The sequence below is a fragment of the Daucus carota genome, chromosome 9 (assembly GCF_001625215.2).
Source record: "Daucus carota subsp. sativus chromosome 9, DH1 v3.0, whole genome shotgun sequence".
Classification (NCBI taxonomy): Eukaryota; Viridiplantae; Streptophyta; class Magnoliopsida; order Apiales; family Apiaceae; genus Daucus; species Daucus carota.
This window is the reverse complement of record NC_030389.2, coordinates 37,928,551-37,948,712: the sequence shown is the minus strand read 5'-3', so window position 1 is coordinate 37,948,712 and position 20,162 is coordinate 37,928,551. Positions and strand designations below refer to the sequence as shown.

The window sequence follows — 20,162 nt, the reverse complement described above, 5'->3', positions numbered from 1 at the left end:
GATTTGTTTAGCTTAACATAAAAAAAGTGTTTCTTGCCTATAAGTTATGAGTAGGAAGTTGCTTACGATCGAGAATAATCTTTAATTATGCACCTTTTGTCCCAACAATTTCTTTACACTTTTTATTTTGTCTTATCTGATTCTTTACATTTCAAAACTTAAAAAAAATAGTGAATGAGTCCCGTCACTTCTCCATTTTTCTTTTCTTTTCGCACTATTTTTACTCCACGATCTTCTTTCAATACATTAAAAATTAATGAGTCTCACCACTTCACTCATTTTTTTTTCCACTATTATATATATATATTTCTTAAACTCGGTGATCAACCAATTTGATAAGAAATGAGAGAGACGAGAAAGTATATTTTAAAGTGTGTTAAAACGTAGCTGATTAATTTCGCTCAAACAGTGAAATGTATTCATGTAAATATTTAAATTATGTCAATACAATTATGAAAAGAAAAAACACATATCAACAGAAAAAGATCCTGTTGTATAATCATGGAGAAAGATGCCAAATTTACAGGTCAATATATGTCATATAGCGACCTTGAGTCAAGGACTCGCACCGTGCATAAAGTGGAGAGTTTTCAACACGCTTCACAACCTCACAGTTCTGATGTCATGCCATGCGTAAACATTTATGTGCTCTCTCATGCCATACGTATATTCTTCTCCTCTCTCTGCATATTTCTTAGATAGTCATAAATTAAAACCGTCTGTTCAGACTTAAAATTATGATGTCGAATTTATGATTTATGATTAGTAATTTAATAGGATAAATATTTAGTTTAAATTATTTCTTTGTATAATTTTATATTATAAATGAAGTTATGAAAATGAATAATTAATTTATAATTTATATTTTTTAGTATTGAACTCAAATTTTATTAAAAAAGATTATAAAATAAAATAAATTAATTGAAAAAACATCACATCAAATCTTATTTTTAATTTTCAACGAATTTTCAATTTATATATTTTCCAATCGAAAATGACTTAAAATCAGACCGCGTCCACTGCTATTCGAAGCGCTTGGACCAGCTTGCTCACCAAGCCAAACTCATATCATTCGAATCTCATTTGACCCACTAATGATTTTCCACTTCATTTCCCTATATATACCCCTCCCATTTCTCCTCAACCTCTCACTTTATACCCTCTCTCAAAACCCTCCTCAACTCTCTCCCAATCTCTCCCACATTATCTCTCATTACCATGTGTCCAACAGGCAGCAACACTAGCATCTCTTCAACCAGAAAGCCCGGCCTCCGGTCCGCATTCGAAGTCCTCGACGTAGACCACGATGGCAAGATCAGCCGCGACGATCTCTCCACATTCTATGCCCACAAAATATCACCATCTTCATCAGCTGAAGATGATGACGCCATAGGCTCAATGATGACAGTGGCCGACTCCAACAAGAATGGCTACGTGGAATTCGATGAGTTCGAGAAGGTTCTGCAAGGAGATCGAAAGGAGAGGAATAACAAGAAGAATGGAGTGATGGAAGAAGTTTTTAGAGTCATGGATAGAGATGGAGATGGCAAAGTGGGTCATCAAGATCTCAAGAGTTATTTGAGTTTGACTGGTTTTGAGGCCTCGGATGATGATATTAAGGCTATGATTAGATTGGGTGGGGGCGATGATGGGGTTAATTTTGATGGGCTTTGTAAGATTTTGGCTGTTTGATTTTGTCATGTATAGCTTGATCATGAATTGATGATGATGATAAAAGGTTTTTGAGTTTTTGTGTTTTGTTTGAGTTGCAGTTCATGGTTTTCATGAAAATTTTTGCACTTTTGGTGGATGTTAAAGGCCAGGTTTTATGAACAATGCTTATTTGTTGTTTGATACTGTTTGTACTTGGTGCTTTGAGTATATTTTACAGCTTTGCACCATTTGAAAAACGAATATTATTCGGTGGAGACTTTTTGTTTATTCATATTCAATATTTACTCCACTTGGACACCTTGATAAATTAAACTGAGGCCCTATATTTCAGGAGAATTTGTATAAACTGTAAAATTTAAGCATATCTTTCTCTGCCGTTCCCAGATGATAGTATAAAATAACTTGAAATTTGAAATTATTTAATGCTCCATCTGTTCATTTCATTTCTTTACAGTTTTTTTACACTGTTCTCTACACGTATTTTAAAACGCATATAAAACATAGTTATATACTCCCTCCGTCCCTATTTATCTGTCCACTTTAGAAGTAAGAATTTGTCCCTATTTATATGTCCATTTATACTTTCAAAACTAATTTAATGATAGTTTTTCAAATATATCTCCATAATTTCAATTTTCAAGGCTTGACTTATTTAAAACTTGGTTGAATTCATGTTTTCAAGACATAAAATAGGGGTATTCCACCATTTTCAAGATATTAATTAGAGGTATTTAATGAAAAAGTTTATACAATCAAGTATTCCTTGGTATGTGTTTTTTTCCCCAAAATGGACAGATAAAAAGGGACGGAGGGAGTAACTTATTATTGAAAAAAAAATTGTATAAAAATCTAATCATCAAACTTTTATTCATAAGAAAAAAAAATTCAAAATAATTTATCAAACTACGTTTTATGAGAGTTAGAATGCGTGCTGAGCTCCTGTATCCGATGTAAACAAATGAGCTGAGGGAGGGAGTATAAATTTCCAGAATTGTGTCAAGATTCAAGAAGCACATGTGGTTTGTGAGCTAAGCTAAAAGTGGAACCCTGTGAACGGCTAAAAAACAATACAAGAAGCAAATGACAAAAAGGGCCTCGGTTCTTTCACAAGACTACTGTACTGTTAAGCTCCAGAGTTCTTGTAAGTATTTAATTACACAAGAGAATCTCCGTAATTGTCTCATTCGACACTGTCCTTTTATTACAAACAAACAAACAACTAAAACCGCGTTTGGAAGTTTATTTCGAGGGCTCTTCTGATATCTTCTCTGTTTTGGTTATGTATAAAATTAAGTGACCCTTCAACAAAGATAAACAGTGCTTCATGCTTGCTTTGAGCCATTAATACACATTTCATTTCATACGATATTATATTATCGACAAAATTTTGCATGACAGCTAGGTCTAAAGTATCAATAAAGTTCCTTAAAAAAGAATTATCAATAAAGTCTAACAACCCATCTGGTTTTTTTTATTTAAGTCAACTTTATAATTCTAATACAGTAGCTGTTATGTTGTTCACATCTCATAAAGTTGAATTAATATATATTTTTTATCCCAAAATGATATAAGGTGTTATTTGTAAACTAAATACAGTAAACAAAATTCTCCCATCCTAAAGGTATTCATATAACTAGATTTAATTATATATGACTCAATATATCAATCAGTCCATTTTTCTGTAAGGTTGAATTATCTTTGATTCATGTGTCTAAACCTTAACCGACTCTTATTTGAACAAGGAGTGTGTTCTGTTTGAATTGAATGGTCTCCATCTGCCCTACTGTCCAGGCCACAAGAGTTGAATTTTGTACCATATGCCAACTAAAATAGTGAACGTCCTCACTTTGTAGTCATATAAGAACAAACAGAATCAGTGAAAATATCTATACAAACGTTAGATGTCCAATCAATTTGGCAGAATCACAAGAAGCTTAGGACCATGCCAACCAACCACAACACTCTTTCTCGACCACAAGAACAAAAAGTGTCGAATCCTTGGTTCATAGCAGCACCAAGGGATTTCACTTACGTTGTCATTTGAGATTCACACGTCTACACGAAATCAGCCCGGATCATTTCATGGTCAGTGTGTATCGACAAATACATACTCCCTCCGTCCCACTCATTTCTATACAGTTTTTTTCCACTACAAGGCACGCACTTTAATACTCCTATAATATATAGTTCTATAACTTAAGTTTAAAATTTTCTTTTTCTGAATAAAAAGTTAAATATTAAATTTTTATTCCGGGAAAAAATCTTAAAAATAAATTATAGAACTATACGGAGCATTAAAGTGTTTGGCACGTCCGCTAATGTATATAATTGAAGGGGACTAGGGAGTATTGCACTAGTACAGAATTCTCATACCACCAGATTACAAGTAGGCTAGTTTGATTTGAATTCTAAATGGGTTAATCATAGTCGCCCCGTTTTGAAAACGAGAGAAATATTAACTAATGTTATCATGACGATATCAAGAAATGGATGTGTATGTGTGTTTTAGTAAAATGTTTGCAGAACTTACAAAAAATGTGATCACAAGAGAGCAAGATAAGAAATGTTCAATACACATACATGATACAACACTCTGCTGACAAACAATGCTTCTGAGTTCTGGCTTACCTTGGCATCTATAGACTACTACGATTGATCCAGAAGGAACTTCTATCAGCTGCAACATGCAGTTAAACTTAAACTAGATCAACTTGGCCGCTTTCAACCAGTGGTTTTATCGATTTGTAACGCAGGGCATAGAGATCATCAGCTTCCAGGTCCACTGGTTTCTCCACTCCACTATCACATGAAAGATCAGAATCAGAACCATTACAGATAAAAATGTTTAAATAAGAAAGGAAATAAATCCAAGTGCAACAAATTACGTCTCATCAAGTTGGAAGGCTCCTAAAAATCTTTTGCATCGGCAAATGACGAAACTGTCTAAATGAGCCTCAGGAACTGAAAATTTTACAAACAGAGCACATGAATTATCAGCTTTGGCAGACAAAAGAAATATAGAAATCAGGAAAGTAGTATCATAAATTGTATTCGAAGAGGAAGACAATAGTAAAAATGTTGCAAACTGAGCTTCCACAATGCTACATAATAATCTGCAAAGGTGCCCTCCCATATCACACATGACTCGCTACTTATGACATCTGGGATGTGGCTTTGAGAGTATTTTAGTCATTTTCTCTTCCACATATAGTTTGGATACATCACACATATTTTTGTAACTGGCAAGGCCAATGAAGCTGGCACCTCAACTAATATCTTTAAGTCGTTCTCCTTAATGAGATCACATATATGAATTAGGAAGCATACAGAAATAAAGATCCGGTCACTAAAAATCTCGATTGTAATATTCCATTAACCACTATCGACTATTCAAAAAAGTACTCTGCACTCAAAAAGTTTGAATTGATTAAATCTGTCATAGTAGCTAGTACAGCTATGGAAGCATTACCCATATCATCCTCTTCACTTATGACAGATTGCTTCAAATGGGATTTGTAACGATCAGGCAGTTTTGATAGAACAGATTGTTCAAAAAGTTGTCCCATATCATCTGTACACCTAAGAATTATAGCATAGAGCGGAAAAGATAAGGAAATACTGCTTCAAATCACAATATCTCTTTCTTTTATTAAGAAAAAGAAACGAAGAAAGCAAGATCACCTAATAGCAAACGTCTGCTCTGGTTTAGAAAGCAGATTCCAAAGCTCAGAAGTCTTTTGAATATGAAACGCGTACTTCTCAATCTGCAAACATGATTAGTTAGACTTAGAATTAAAAATTGCATAATAACATTAGAAGTGGTGGCTCAGTTTCTTCGTCCTTCAAGCTGTATGTACAATGTCTTGACCAGAAAGTTTAGCTTGCCTAGTTTTCCGTTGTCCTACCAGACACAGTTTATAAACTACATGCAGCAAGCTAGAAATATATTGCCTTCCATTTCTTGGACACAATGATATTTAACTGTGAAGAACATCGGAAAAAACTTGAAATTACAGACTATAAATTAGACCTTTTGAAGACGAGTCCTGAGATACGATCTCAACAAAAACATAGTCCTATCCAAGTCCATCTGATAGAGCGAGACAGTGAGCGCATCCACACCATTTTTACTGTATTCCTCTATTGTTTCTTCCTGAACATTATTAGTGAAGCAGCAATGTCTCAAAAATTATATTCAGTCAACAATTTAGACATGTAAGCACTATAATCTAATTTATAGGGAAGTACAGAGTGCGATTCATTACTACCAGTTTATGCCTTAAATATTTTACATAGGACTAAGGAAATATATATATGTTACAGGTGGTGACTATTAGGATGCGTTTTATGAATCAGAATGTTATGTATCATGGTCAAGTAATAGATATATCAATGCACTGGCCTTCGAATAGCTGATTTTTAAAGGGCCGGTAAATGACTGCCCTGAATAACAAAAGGCTAAGAGGGAGATGCAGCATAAGTATGAGGAAATGATGGCAGTTTGGCCATACTTGTTTGTTTGTTTTTGCTAAATAGTTTGGCCATACTTACCTAAACTATTTCAGAAAATTCATTCTCATGGTTCTAAGAAAGTCTCTTTAGCCCACAGAATGCTTCAAGCTAGAGTATAGACTCTATTGTCCTACAAGGAAAACACTTCCTGTTCTCAATAAGTATACCCTATTACATTTGAAACTAGTACGCCTATATTCCTAGCATTGTAGCCGAGTGGATTAAAGTCTCAGTGGAGGCATGTGTAACTAAGCATAAGGGTAAGGTCCCCTGTCAAAACCCCGTCTGCCTTTAGAATATAGAGGACAGTACAATCGCATCATTGCAAGATAGTAAATTTGGTAGACCAACCAATAGATGCACAAAGACACGATGCTCTGTATGTTGCTTTTTCACGAGTAAATGCTCAGAGCAGCTAAATAGTGGCATTAGACAAACTTAGGGAATTTCGAGGCTGCTTTGCAACTTTTCTCTTTACATTTGGTATTTTGCTATCTTTAAGATCTAAAAGGTTGGCAGAGGGAGTTTTAATCTTAAATAATGTGGTGATTTTCAGATACAAGGGTGCCATCTGATAACCTGCAGATCTGCTTTCCTATTTCCAGGAATTTCTTCTTCTATACAAGTTTGTGATCATCCCTGCGTATGGGAGAGCTTATACTACCGAAGGACAGACCAGAACAGGATTCGGCATATTATTTATCGTCCTGTGTTGATGATTTTCAACACAGGCTGCTCGTGTAATTTTGAGGCTATCTTTCCTGTTTAAGCTGCCTCTGCAAAAAATTACCACTTAAATAAAGGGACTACGACTATGCAACTATTAGAAGCTTTTTATTTTAAAAGGGTTTGCAAAGTAGTGCAGACTGAAAATATGACTTGAATATGCACACATGGGGTTCTAGACATGCCTACGGGATGCACTTGATCACCCCAAGGAAGCCCCTGGAATGACTCCTTTGGGTGAGGACCACCACGTACTAATGCCTTGAAATTACATTGTGGACACTTAAGAGGTTTCTTAGTAAGTGCTACTGGCATGGTGTGCCTCCTAGTTGAGCGTAAGAAACAACAATCTCGGAATATCCTCCAACAGAACAATACAATAAGAAAATGTTAGATCAAGATGTCAAAAGAGCTATTGCAGGGCTTGTAGTCTTTGCATTGTCACGTATCAGGCCACATGAAAACTAAGTTTGCTACTGACATGTTAGTTCAGTAGTATGGCTAGCTGATTGACATTCACTTTTGCTGATACTGGTAGAACCAGATGAAACAGGGAGAGAAAAAATAGCACATATTGGTCTTGTACACGTTATTGTATGGTTTATTTTAAAACTTTTCTATTTGTTTCAGGCGTTTTAGTACACTGGTGGCCTTTGATCAGTGATTAGGTTAGCAAGAGGATGAGCCTTGAAATGATATTTAGGCACTGTTAGAAAATGTAGTCTAGCATCAGTATGTGCAATTTGGCCTAAAATCGTTATGCTCTAGTGCCCGGGATTGATTAGTTAGGGGAGTCCCTTCAAGTGACTGTCTACTACCACTTTTTGTTATATCATGTGAATTTAACAGTCTCCATCCCCATATACAACAAAATAAAAACCTATATCTAGGCGTTGTACTTTCACTTAAAAGAATATTGTAACAACCAGCAAATATTTGCACGAATTAGAGCAAGGAAAAACATGTATGTATAACATTGGGCAATCTGCTCTACTCAAGTAATACATAAGGCCAACAGAGTCGCACTGTTTAGAGTTGTGACTTCTCTGTACTTATGAAACGTTTTTATATCAGCACTTCGTCCATCAAATTACTATAGCTAGCAGAAACTCTTCTAAAAAGATAAAATTCATCCTCTAAAAGAAATAACAAGCATCCACTTAAAAAAGGAAATCTGGTTGAAATAATAAGGCTAGTAAAATTTAAACCATAAATAAGCAATATTTTATAAAAAGAATTAGAAATAAAGAAGAAGAAAAATCCCCTAAACACTAATAATGATGGGCCGGATAAAACAAATCATTGAAACCAATGGAGCTACCAAAATTAAATAGGTACCATCAATTGTATTTGTTCTCTTGAACGCTGAACCAAAGAGGCTTCAAACCGAAGAATTTCAGGAGCAGCCTTTTCATTTCGCCATGCTTGCTTCAAGAGTTCTGCATCAGTAGTCGATATCAAGGATTCATAATCATCTGTGTCCACCAACCCAGATCCAGATCCCTCCCCTGCACTGGATGCCATGGAATGCCTGATTCCTCCTCTCTATAATATTCTATTCCACAACGAAATTATTAAATGAGATTAGAGAAAACGGGCAAATATAAAAATCTAAAATAAGTCAATACAGAAAACTAGCACTGGTTTTTCTGAAATTTAACTACACCGGCTTGTGCAGGACTACAAACAATATTTATTGATGTTCTTCCATAAGATGATTAGTGATTGACCGGGTTTAAAATGCAGCACAGTTTAAATTGTTTTACATTTTCTCTATTTTTACAGCCATGATTGTCTCTCTTTTCGTAGTATTACAAAACTCCTACTACAAGTACTACTGACTAACAGGAATTAACAGCCCAACTTATCTCTGCATCGACCTTAAAACAATACAGAGTCCTCACAAGCCCTTGAGTCTTGATGCAATTCAAATACAAACAAAAATATAAAGAATTTTGATCAAACAGTTGGTGCGCAATTAACGTACTCGTATCCTTAAGATTATACATCAAAATTGAACAATTGCAACAGCAGTAAGGCTAAATCAATTAAATATAATAGATACATGTAAACAAAACAAAATCAAAATTAGGGTTCTGTGAACACACCTTTAATTGAATCTGATGCAAAAGTTGAAGTGTGAGGAGATAATTTGTTTTGAGTGCAGAGAGCCAGAGATAATGCAAATAATCTCTGTGTGTTGTGTTGCAATTGAGGTGGGTTGAATAGATTTACTAGTAAAATGAGTTCAATTTTGATTTTGGGGATTGCGGGAAAAACTGAAATAGAAATTGAAATTCTAAAACTCAATTGAATATTCCCTCCGTTTTTTCTTTCACTTTTGCTATTTTGATAAAATTAGTCATATTTTTAATATATTATTTATTTTAAATATAAAATTGAAATTTTAATTTGGTTGATATTAAATTTAACTAATTGTATTTTTATAATTCATGTATGTTAATTAGTTCATTACAAAGAGTTATATTTTTATAAAATAATTTTATTTTTAGAACTATTCATTGTATTTTATATTTATATTTGAGAATAAAGAACCTAAGATGTGTATGCTTACTTTCAAATCAAAAATTTTCATATTTATATTATTATTTTACAAACTAAGAAATATATAAATATAATCTTATATATCATAAACTAGTTATTATTAATATATAAAAGCTATAGAGTTTGAATATGATTAACAAAATTTGTTTCAACTAATAATTTCTTACTTGCATAAAATATTTTTTGTGTAAATATATTATATTAATATGATAATAATGATTCATATCCTTAAAATTATATAAAATATAATTACATATAAAAATTATAATTTATCATTTTGTCTTCGTCATTTTCTTCATAATGATTTAAATATCTCTGATATTTTATACCTTCATAAAAAATATATAGTTTTTTATACAATGTTTTTATTACTAAATATTAAAATAAAATAATATTCCACATCTTCACTTTTCATTGAAGTTGTTACATTTTCTATTATACCTCGTATAGAGCAAAAAAATAATGATATTATTGGAGCAATACGTCACTTAAAGATGTGATCATACTCCCTCCGTGCCAAAATACTTCTCTGGGACTGTTCATGTGTGTTAGCAAACGTGATAAAGAGAAACAAGAAAAGTATTAAATGACAGAGGGAGTAAAATTTTTGAATTTCAAATATATGTTTGAGCAGTGTTCTAAAAATCTTCGAATTGCCCGATTAATCCTCTGTGTTGCCAACCGATTCAATTTTTAAAATTCGATTAATTTTTATAATTTTTCTTAATCGAAATATATAGAACAATTTATTAAAATTAAAATATTATATCATTTTAAATATGTACAATTATAATATTTATAATATATTAAAGATATATTTTTAAATAAATAATCAATACAATAACTAAATATGAAATAATATTTTAATATTAAAATATATCCGATATTTAGTCCGATTAGTTCCCGATTTTCGATTAATTCTATATCTTGATTCACCTTAACTGATTAGGTGCGATTCTCGATTAGATTTGCGGAGAGGGACTATTTTGAATCACTATAAGTCTTTCACCCAGAGTCATTATAATTTTAATATTACGTGAAAAATTCACACAAATGAGAATATACTCCAAATTAACATAACAAGTTGCTAACAAAAAATTAGACCCACTTAATTCGAAACTCAAAATGACTCATCAACCTGGAATAACCCACAATTTTATATATAGCATTCTCTATATATTAGGATCACTTAAAGTCTGATTAGCTCCCACTTCAGGAGTGGTTAGAGCAAGTCCAACAGCTTCCCTATTTGAGCTTCTAAACTCAAAAATAGGGAATGTGTCCAAAAATGACACTCCAACAGTGTCCTAGCCATGCCCTAAATCACTAGGGAATTCTAAAAAACACTAACCATGCCCTAAAATTAGGTATCCTCTAGCCATCCCCTATTTTATTTTTATCAATAAAAAAATGATTTCCCTCCCTCTGCTCCATCAATTCCCTCCTCTTTTCTCATTTCCCTCCTTTTCTTTTTACCGCTGAAACTAAAAGTCTGTATACATTCTTCTAACCACTGCTCACAAATTTGGTGGCTTTGATCAAGTCAGATAAAATTAATGGAGTCTCCAAATTCCTTCACTCTTCGCAACAAGTTGGTTCCAACTTCTCAGAATAATTAGCACCAGGTTTTATCTTCACTTTGATTTTTGTTAATTGATTAAATGGGTTTAGCAAATTTTATTTTCTTTTATGAATCTGGTATATTAATTCTTGTTATGTTTTAGTATGAAACCAATGAAACCAGTAGATTCTTGTTACTCTTGCAAGTGAACGTATATGTTATTTGAGTTGTTTTTCCTGGGATTTTTTCTATGATTTTGAGCAACTCTACATATCTTTATCAAACCTATCTTTTGATGAGATGAATCTAGTGTAGAATTAATCTTTTTGTTATATAAGATTGAATTTACTCGGGCCAACTGATTCCTGACTAATTATAAGTCAAACATAAATTTTTTTCTTCTAAATGATGACTGGTTATTAGGTGAATTTGGAGACGAATTGTAGCGAAAAAGTGCCTTCATTCATGGATATACTTACTTCAGAATTTTCCGATTACGAGGAGCTTGTAAGACCAACACAAAATCCTTCTTTTTCACAAAGTCCTAGTGAAGGCGAAAGCGTTGAAGCAACACTTGTTCCGCCTCAAGTGTTTTCTTCACAGAATACTAAGAAAAACAGGATACGAACAAAAAATTTTACAAAACAGGAGGATGAAATGCTCATTTCAGCTTGGCAAAATGTTTCACTAGATCCGGTTACGGGTGCTGATCAAACAACTGGAACCTATTGGCAGAGAGTGCATAACTATTTTATGAAACACAAAGAATTCGAATCTAATCGTAATGTCTCTTCATTAACTCATCGATGGTCTATGATTCAGCTTGGAGTTAATAAATTTCATGGATTTTACAACCAATTTGATGGGCGAAGTGGGTATTCAGAACTTGATAAGGTAAATCATCCTTCCTCTTCTGGCCAAAAATTGATTCATATTGATTGTAGTTGAATCACATTTTGTGGTCAACCTAACAGATTGACGGTGCAAAAAAGATGTACAAGGAAGTTTACAAAACTAGCTTCTCTCTGGAGCACTGTTGGAATCTCTTAAGACACTTGCCTAAATGGAATACTGAGTTTGCTACAAAGAAATCAAAAGCTCGAAAAGAAAGTCCCACATCTCCTTCCTCACCAGAATGTGTTATGTTAGAAAAATCAGAACTTGAAAGGCCAATTGGAAGGAAGGCTGCTAAAGAACTACAAAAGAAAAGAAAGAGGCCAGGAATGGATTGTGATGATAATAGCGGAGCTGCTATTCTGGAACAAATGAGAGTTGAGTTGCTGGAATCTAGAAAACAAAGAAATGAACACCTAAAAGAAATGATGCAATTAGCCAAGGAGAAGGAGGAACGTGAGAGGAGAAGAGAAGAAAAGGAACAAGATGAAGCTGATGCAAAAATAATGGCAATGGATACACGTTCAATGGGGGCTATTGAAGCTGAATATTTTAACTCGAGGAAGCAAGAAATTATGGAAAGAAGGCGTGCTCGTTTTTTCTAGATAAATATAATATATTCCTCATCGCGAAAGTTTTTGAAAAGTTTTAATTGTCTGGATGCTGTTTTAGATTGTCTATTTTGTGAATTATGCTGGATAGATGTTGTGAATGAATTTGAACTTCTTTTGATATTCTGCAATTCTGCAATTTGGTTACTGAAATGAGGTTGCAGCAGATGTATTGAAATGCAGTGTTATGAATTTTGTTCCTGGGGACATAATTATATGGTGATCAGGTCTGGAAGAAACAATGGTCACATGTTTGTCAGCGGAGATAAACAAGTTTCATGATCACAGGTGGAACACCTGGCAGGCAACCTTGAAGCATACCTACTTTAACAATCCCTGGAAACTGAGACTAGCAAGCATCTGTAACTAAGGGAAATCTATCCACCCTCAACTCTGTAAATAGCTTTCTGTATTATATAAGGCTTATTTGACAAGGTCTCAAGAGCATAACCAACAACTATGTATTCTTTTAAAAACTTAGTGAAGAGCACAATTACTAAAGACGAATGTGACTAGTGACTAGCTAGAACAGAGGAAATGAGCATACAATAGCTTACAATAGAATTCACTGCTGAAATATTTTACTGAAGAACATAAACAGAATACATTCCTCTAGCAATTGCATCAGGACAAAAATCCATCAAATACAAAAGTGAACCCAAAACAAGTTACATTAAAAAAACATTACCAACCCAAAGCAATTAACAAGGTCCAAAACAAGTTTGATGCCATCTAGTGTAGTCCAAGGAGAAACTCAAATTACCAACCAATTGACAATATCTAGAAAACATTAAAAAAAACATTGACAATATCTTCCCAGCTAGCTACGATTCTCATAAACTCATTCCAGAGCCGCAATTCCAATAAACCAGAGATCAGCTTTATTTCTTTCGTACCCTGAAACTAAAACAATGACAAACATTAAGTTAATAAATCAGTAATCTGCAAGGATCATAAAACCAAAGGTCTGATGTACTAAATTTGCTATGTCATCTGCAATCATAGTTAAGCAAGTCAAATTTCATATTCAGAACCTCAAGTTGTTAGTACAACAGCTTATTAGAATCCTATATCATACTTATTACTAATCAAGCAGCTTAACAGTGAGCATAAAGACTGTGATTATACCAAAACTCCAGATACCATTCAGTTGCAGGGACCATAACAAAACATGAAGACTGTGAACAGAAGCTATAAACAATTAACTTTAGACAATAAAAAGTTAACAGAAGCATCTTTTACCTACAGAATGCTTTAACTAACCACCAAATTTTTGCCATAGATGCTCTACAAGGTCATTTTGAAGCTGAATATGAGCATTTTTATCTCTAATTCGATGATGAAATTGCATAAATTCTTCGATTGTACTTGTGCGTTCACGGGATATTTGAATAGACGGTGTTTCATCATATGTCTCGTAATCATAATCTATATTTTGCATATCCCTTTCATCTTCAATAATCATATTATGCATAACAATGCATGCTAACATGATATATTTTAGTGTTTCAATGTCCCAAAAACGAGCCGGGCCACGCACTATAGCAAATCTAGCTTGAAGCACTCCGAAAGCTCGTTCTACGTCTTTTCTAGCCGACTCTTGCATTTGAGCAAAATGCTTTCGCTTATTTCCTTGAGGAGCAGAAATTGTCTTCACAAAAGTCGGGTAGGGGGGATAAATGCCATCGGCTAGATAATATCCCATATCATACGTATGGCCATTGATTGTATATTTAACTTTAGGTGCTCGTCCTTCTGCCCATTCTGAAAATAAATTGGATCGATCCAACACATTTATATCGTTCAGTGATCCCGGTAATCCAAAATAAGCGTGCCATATCCAGAGATCGTGTGAAGCTATGGCTTCAAGAATGATAGTTGGCTCGTGATAACGGCCTGAAAAAACCCCATGCCAAGTAGTTGGGCAGTTCTTCCACCTCCAATGCATACAATCTATGCTACCTAACATCCCTGGAAATCCTCTTTGCTCAGCCACTTTCATTAATCGCTGAATATCGACATCATTTGGGCTTCTTAAATATTGCTCACCAAATATTTGAACAATTGCTACAACAAATTTTCTAACACTTTCTATGGCAGTGCTTTTAGCAATTCGAATGTAATCATCCACACCATCTGCAGATATACCGTATGCAATAATTCTCATCGCAGCAGTTATTTTTTGGAGAGATGATAGTCCGGGTACTCCGACGGCATTAAACTTTTGCACAAAATATGAATCGTGAGACTCAATAGCTGTTTGAATTCGCAAGAACAAACTTTTCCTCATACGAAATCTTCTACGAAAGATATGATCAGGATATGTAGGATTGTCACTAAAATAATCTCTATAAATACATTGATGACCAAATGCTCTATCACGATTAATAGTTCGATGATTGAGAACTGACCCGACATGACGACTTGGATTCTGCATCAAGTGATTTGCGTTTGCATACATGGCTAGAACAGCGGCTGTTTCCTCCTCCTCCTCCTCTTCTTCGTTTAGTAAATACATTACAATATCATGGGGATCCATCAGGAATATCAAAGAAATTGAAAGTTTGATTCTAATTAGACACACACAGGAATTGTATATACAGAAGCCACAAATTTTAACCTGTTCAAATAAAAGCCCGTTGAAATAGAGACGTTGATATGCCGGCAGTAGAAGTGTTTGTTCATAGAAGTGTTTATGTCCACAATTGAAATTCAAATGAAAAGGTAGACTCAAATTTATTATTATTTTAATAATAGGGAATGTGAATAGGAATTACTGTTGGAGTTCACCTCAAAAATTGGTTCCCTAATTCACTAGGATTCCTTATTTTATAATAATTTTAGGGAATGAGCTAAGACACTGTTGGACTTGCTCCTAATTATAGAAGCTGGTAGTGGTAGGAATATATAATTCGAGGATATCCTATAAATTTAATGGGATCAAACATCTAAGTGATGGTTTAGGTGTGGCTAGCTGGGAGCCATCTTGATCTAGACAACATTCTAAATGCTAACAAACATTAGCTACTGGTTGGTTAGTGTCTATCCTTAAGTTAGTACTTTGGCACAATGACCATACCAACTGTATTTGAAAGACGGGCTACTACAATCCGCCGCTCCCTCTGTTTTGTTTTATAAGTCGTTTGATTTTTGGCACACATTTCACGGTGCTTTACTGCACGGGGAAGAGATGCATTTCAAAATTTCAATGAATGCAGTTTGTACTAATTTGTATGGTTCTTCTTACCTTCAATCAACTATTGCACTCTAAGACTTATTCATACTTAATAACAATTATTCTTATATTGCTAAATCTTCTCCCTGTTTAATTCAGCGATATTCATCTTACAACTTGTTATATTCGTTTTATCATTACTCTGTTCCTTCCGCGAATATTTATTTGACTGATTTGATTTCTCAAATTATCTCACAATCTATTTTGAAAATCTTTTTCGGTTCTATTCCAAAATATAAAAGAATCTGTTTTACTTCTGTTTCAATTTTATTCAGCTATTCCTCTTAGAAAGAAACTATTTTTGATTCGTGCGGATTTTGTCCTTTTTATTCATCGCTACTCATGCTAAACTGTTTTCGATTCGTTTCATGACTTCTGAAAATTACTTTAAAATCTATTTTAAGATATTCAAAATACTTGTCATGCGGTTTTCAAAGATTTTACAAAATATGATTTGTTCAGTTTATTTGAAATATATGTATCAAGTGATTTTTAAAACTGTGAAAATTATATGTTTTGTTTGGACCCTTAGAGAGATATAGGGTATACCGAGTTAACCAGCTGTAGTGGTACTACAACCATGTCTTTGCGGCACCATTGACATGACACTTCTGTGACAGTGTAATTTGTCATGGCGTATCCTTCTGTTAGCTCTTGGGAGGAGCTTTGGCCATTTTGATTATTTGTTCAGGATACGTGGGTGCACCCAGTTCAGTTTGATTTAATTTGTGATTTGGCGGTGACGTTGTGTATGCCGTACACGTTATCCGGTTTGTTGCACGCATTAGGTACTCTATGATATGTGTATTTGTATTTGTTCTGAGCTCGGTATGAAATATCCTAACCACTCGTTGCTTCAGCCTGTTTATTTTAAAAATTATTGTTTTATATGATGGTCAAAATATTTTAAATATTTCTTGTTTTGTAAATATTCTCACTGGGTATTTGGCTCATGCCGTATTCTTCTTCTAGTAGGTACTTAGGGGGATCCGGGACTGTGTGATAGAGAGCTACCCTCAGTTACAGTGATTAAGATTTATAGACCTTTAGTGTTATTAATATTTTTATTGTTTAGTGATTCTATTTACTCATGTTTATTGGATATTAGTGCTCTGTTTGCAGTTTTTGGATTTTTAGGTAATTTCTCATCTTAATTTAAGATGGGAGGTGTTACAAAGTTAATTAGTAGTTATATTATCATATATTTGTTTTAATTAGCTCCATATAGTAGAACTTTGTAGGAATTTCTACATATCTTTATTTGAACTATAATTGAATTTTTACGTAAGTTTGACCATATTTATTATGTTTTAGGGATCTCATTCATGGAATGATCTATTTAAGTTCATTGGATGAAAGAGGTGGTGAGTTCTTTGTTAGTGCAAAGGGAGAAGGAAAGCTCCCTCCTTCTATGGATAAAGAAGTGACTGAAAAACATGCTTTGTCGAATCTGATTGGTCTTGTGTCGGAGGTTCTTACCCTTCCTTTCCCAGAATTGGAATTTGACGATTCTTACCATCTTTCTCAGGATTTAAAATTCATATTCCAATTCGTAACTGATGATAAATTGTAAGTATTTTATAATTGCATTTGGTTACTTTTACTTAATTAGATCTCTTTTACATTGGCTTGAAGTGAGATTTTTTTTTCCAGGGACTATATCCCGGTTTATTGGTTATTTAACCAACCATTTTTTTGGCCGAGTGAGGAAAAAACTGCAATTATAAAGAACACTAACAACTTGATAAAACAAGATGTTCTCTGTGCACGAGAAATCGATACCCATGTCGAACAGAAGAATCCTGGTTTGGATTGGAGCTTACAGATCGATGTTAGTGTTTGTCAAAATTTATTTCAGGAAATGTTATGTTAATCACACTCATTGAAGTCAAAGTACAATTTTAAGAAGTACAACGATAAGAGCTTTTGCGCATTAGTTCGTTATTGCATTAATTGCTACAATCATTGCAATGATAATTTCAATCGCTTGTCGAGGACGAGGGCAAATGTAAGTTAAAAAATACTTTTGACTTTCATTTATTAATAAATTACTAGATTATTTTCATTTATTGCTAAAGTAGTGGATTAATAAACTTTTTGCTAATCATCATTATTGTTGTTTACTAATTTTGAAGACATTCCTGACCCAAAATGAGATTGAAGCAGTACTTGATAAAACTGAGTTTCCTAAACAATATGCTTGTCATTAGTTCCCTCATGTTCATGTATATAAAATGTGGGGACTTGAAAACATGTTTTTCTTTGGTGTGAAGGTTTTATGCTATAATGGATATAGCTTCTTGGAATGCTGTCATTGTAGGTTGCACACAGAATGATTATTACTTGGATTCTTTAAAAAAATTTAACCTAATGAGGAGAGAATCCCAAGCCTTTCATGATTTCATTACTTTAGTAAGCGTAATATCAGCTTGCGAGAATGTTGAGTTGCTGCTTGAGGGACAATGGTCTCATGGACTTGCTGTAAAAACTTTGGTGGATACAGATATTCGTGTTCAGAATGCACTAATTACTGTGTAACTGGGTGAGCTCTACAATGCAAAATTAGTGTTCAACTTTTGCTACTGCCAGAATTTATGTTCATGGAATAAGCATGACAGATATCAGGTAATGGATTCATGAGAAGAATCTGACCTCTAACATTGGTAAACTGGTCACTCAATCCCATCAGAAATTGGCTTAACTTGTTAATTTTCTCATAATGCTCAAGTTTATGACCATTGCCACAAGTACAATTGCAGTTTGCACAGATACATTTAGGAATTGGTACTAGGTTATCAAGCTCATCTATGAGGCTTCGAAACATTGTGAAATAGGTTGTGATTGATTTCGTACCTTGTATAAGAGATACCAGATCTTTCTTGAGGTGAAACAGTCGTGGAACATTGCTCTGTGAGTACCTAGCTTCAAGATCATCCCAGATCTGTTTTGCAGTGTTGAGATATACTACACTCCTCCGTATCTCAGTTGAAATTGAATTTAGAAGCCATGAAATCACCAAATCATTGCTTCTCTTCCACAGAGCAATATTTGGAGATGTTTCTGCATGTCTAGTTTGTGTGTCGTCAATAAACCATAGCTTTAACTTTGCAGAGAGAGCAATTTTGACTGATCTGCTCCATTGATGATAATTCTGATTTGTGAGAACTTCTGTGACAAGAGCAAGTCCTGGATGATCTGCAGAACTGAGAAAGTAAGGATCATTGATGTCAATCACTTGATTGTTCACCATTGTTGAAGGCTGTGTTTGAGAACTAGATCTCAGAGCGGAAGCGTATGAGTACATATCGAATAAGCAACAAACAGATTTGAGTATCAAGAGCAACCTCGCTCTGATACCATATGAGACAACCCGGGTCAAATTCCGAGTCTTTTTCAAAAATCAAGTCAAGTCCCGAACTCCGAATCCGAAAATAAGCCAAATAAACTGGCTCAACTGCAATAACTTAGGTAATCCACAAACCCACCACAAGCCCCCAAAAGATAATGATTTGTTGGTGCAATTAGTAGTAGTATTTATGCTTATAAACTGAAGTAAGGTCTCCACTTTTCTTGATGTGGGACTGGGGTGTTACAAAGCCAATAAATTATTTCAGCGTGGTAAAATTTTTTGAATTTTAAATTTCCACTTAGAGGAATTAATTTTGAATTCTTATAACTCATTCACCCCGAGGCCCGAATCATTATAATTTTAATATTACGTGAAAAATCCACATAAATAAGAATATACTCCAAACGTAAACTTCCTAACATAAAAATAAGACCCACTTAATTCGGAACTCGAAATGACTTATTAACGTGGAATAACCTACAATATTACAACGGATACCGTAATATGCTCTATATATATTGGGATCACTTAAAGTTTGATTAGCTCCCACGTTAGGAGTGGTTAATTATAGAAGCTAGTAGTGTTAGTAATATAATTCGAGGATATCCTATAAATTAAATGGGATCAAACTTCCAAGTGATGGTTTAGGTGTGGCTAACTAGGAGCCATCTTGATCTGGATAACATTCTAAATGCTAAATTGCTAACAAACATTAGCTACTGGTTGGTTGGTGTCTATCCTTAAGTTGGTACACCTTGGCACAATGACCATACCTTTGAAAGACTGGCTACTACAATCCGCCGCTCCCTCTGTTTGTTTTATAAATCGTTTGACTTTTGGCATACGCTTCACGGTGCTTTACATGACGATTTACTTGCTTCGGCATTGCCTACTACCGCACGGGGGAAGAGATGCATTTCAAAATTTTAATGAATGCAGTTTGTACTAATTTGTTGGTTGTTCTTACCTTCAATCAACTATTGCACTCTTAGACTGATTCATACTTAATAACAATTATTCTTTTATTGCTAAATC

At 34.1% G+C, this 20,162-nt stretch overlaps 4 protein-coding genes across 5 annotated transcripts; 2 read left to right on the top strand and 2 right to left on the bottom strand.

Annotated features, from left to right (window-relative positions):
* The first annotated feature begins 1,109 nt into the window (after positions 1 to 1,109).
* On the top strand, positions 1,110 to 1,854 carry LOC108201870 (calcium-binding protein CP1). Its single transcript, XM_017370205.2, has one exon. It carries the CDS (start codon positions 1,219 to 1,221, stop codon positions 1,690 to 1,692), a length of 474 nt encoding a protein of 157 aa, XP_017225694.1. The 5' UTR covers positions 1,110 to 1,218; the 3' UTR covers positions 1,693 to 1,854.
* A 2,299-nt stretch (positions 1,855 to 4,153) lies between these two features.
* On the bottom strand, positions 4,154 to 9,194 carry LOC108200896 (DNA replication complex GINS protein SLD5). The gene is made up of 7 exons (XM_017369163.2): positions 9,021 to 9,194; positions 8,251 to 8,467; positions 5,705 to 5,827; positions 5,356 to 5,438; positions 5,144 to 5,253; positions 4,560 to 4,635; positions 4,154 to 4,473 (listed from the first exon to the last, which is right to left on the bottom strand). The coding sequence occupies exons 2-7, from the start codon at positions 8,434 to 8,436 to the stop codon at positions 4,371 to 4,373; spliced, it is 681 nt and encodes a 226-aa protein (XP_017224652.1). The 5' UTR covers positions 8,437 to 8,467; positions 9,021 to 9,194; the 3' UTR covers positions 4,154 to 4,370.
* Positions 9,195 to 10,870: 1,676 nt separating this feature from the next.
* On the top strand, positions 10,871 to 12,854 carry LOC108202172 (glutathione S-transferase T3-like). 2 transcript variants are annotated; one of them, XM_017370559.2, is made up of 3 exons: positions 10,871 to 11,102; positions 11,462 to 11,932; positions 12,013 to 12,854. In XM_017370559.2, exons 2-3 carry the CDS (start codon positions 11,504 to 11,506, stop codon positions 12,535 to 12,537), a joined length of 954 nt encoding a protein of 317 aa, XP_017226048.1. In that variant the 5' UTR covers positions 10,871 to 11,102; positions 11,462 to 11,503; the 3' UTR covers positions 12,538 to 12,854. The 2 variants fall into 2 exon arrangements, with proteins under 2 accessions (XP_017226048.1, XP_063941657.1); XM_064085587.1 differs by having other exon boundaries at positions 10,871 to 11,932.
* Positions 12,855 to 13,801: 947 nt separating this feature from the next.
* Positions 13,802 to 15,082, bottom strand: LOC108201575 (uncharacterized). Its single transcript, XM_017369865.1, has one exon. It carries the CDS (start codon positions 15,080 to 15,082, stop codon positions 13,802 to 13,804), a length of 1,281 nt encoding a protein of 426 aa, XP_017225354.1.
* Positions 15,083 to 20,162: the final 5,080 nt, after the last annotated feature.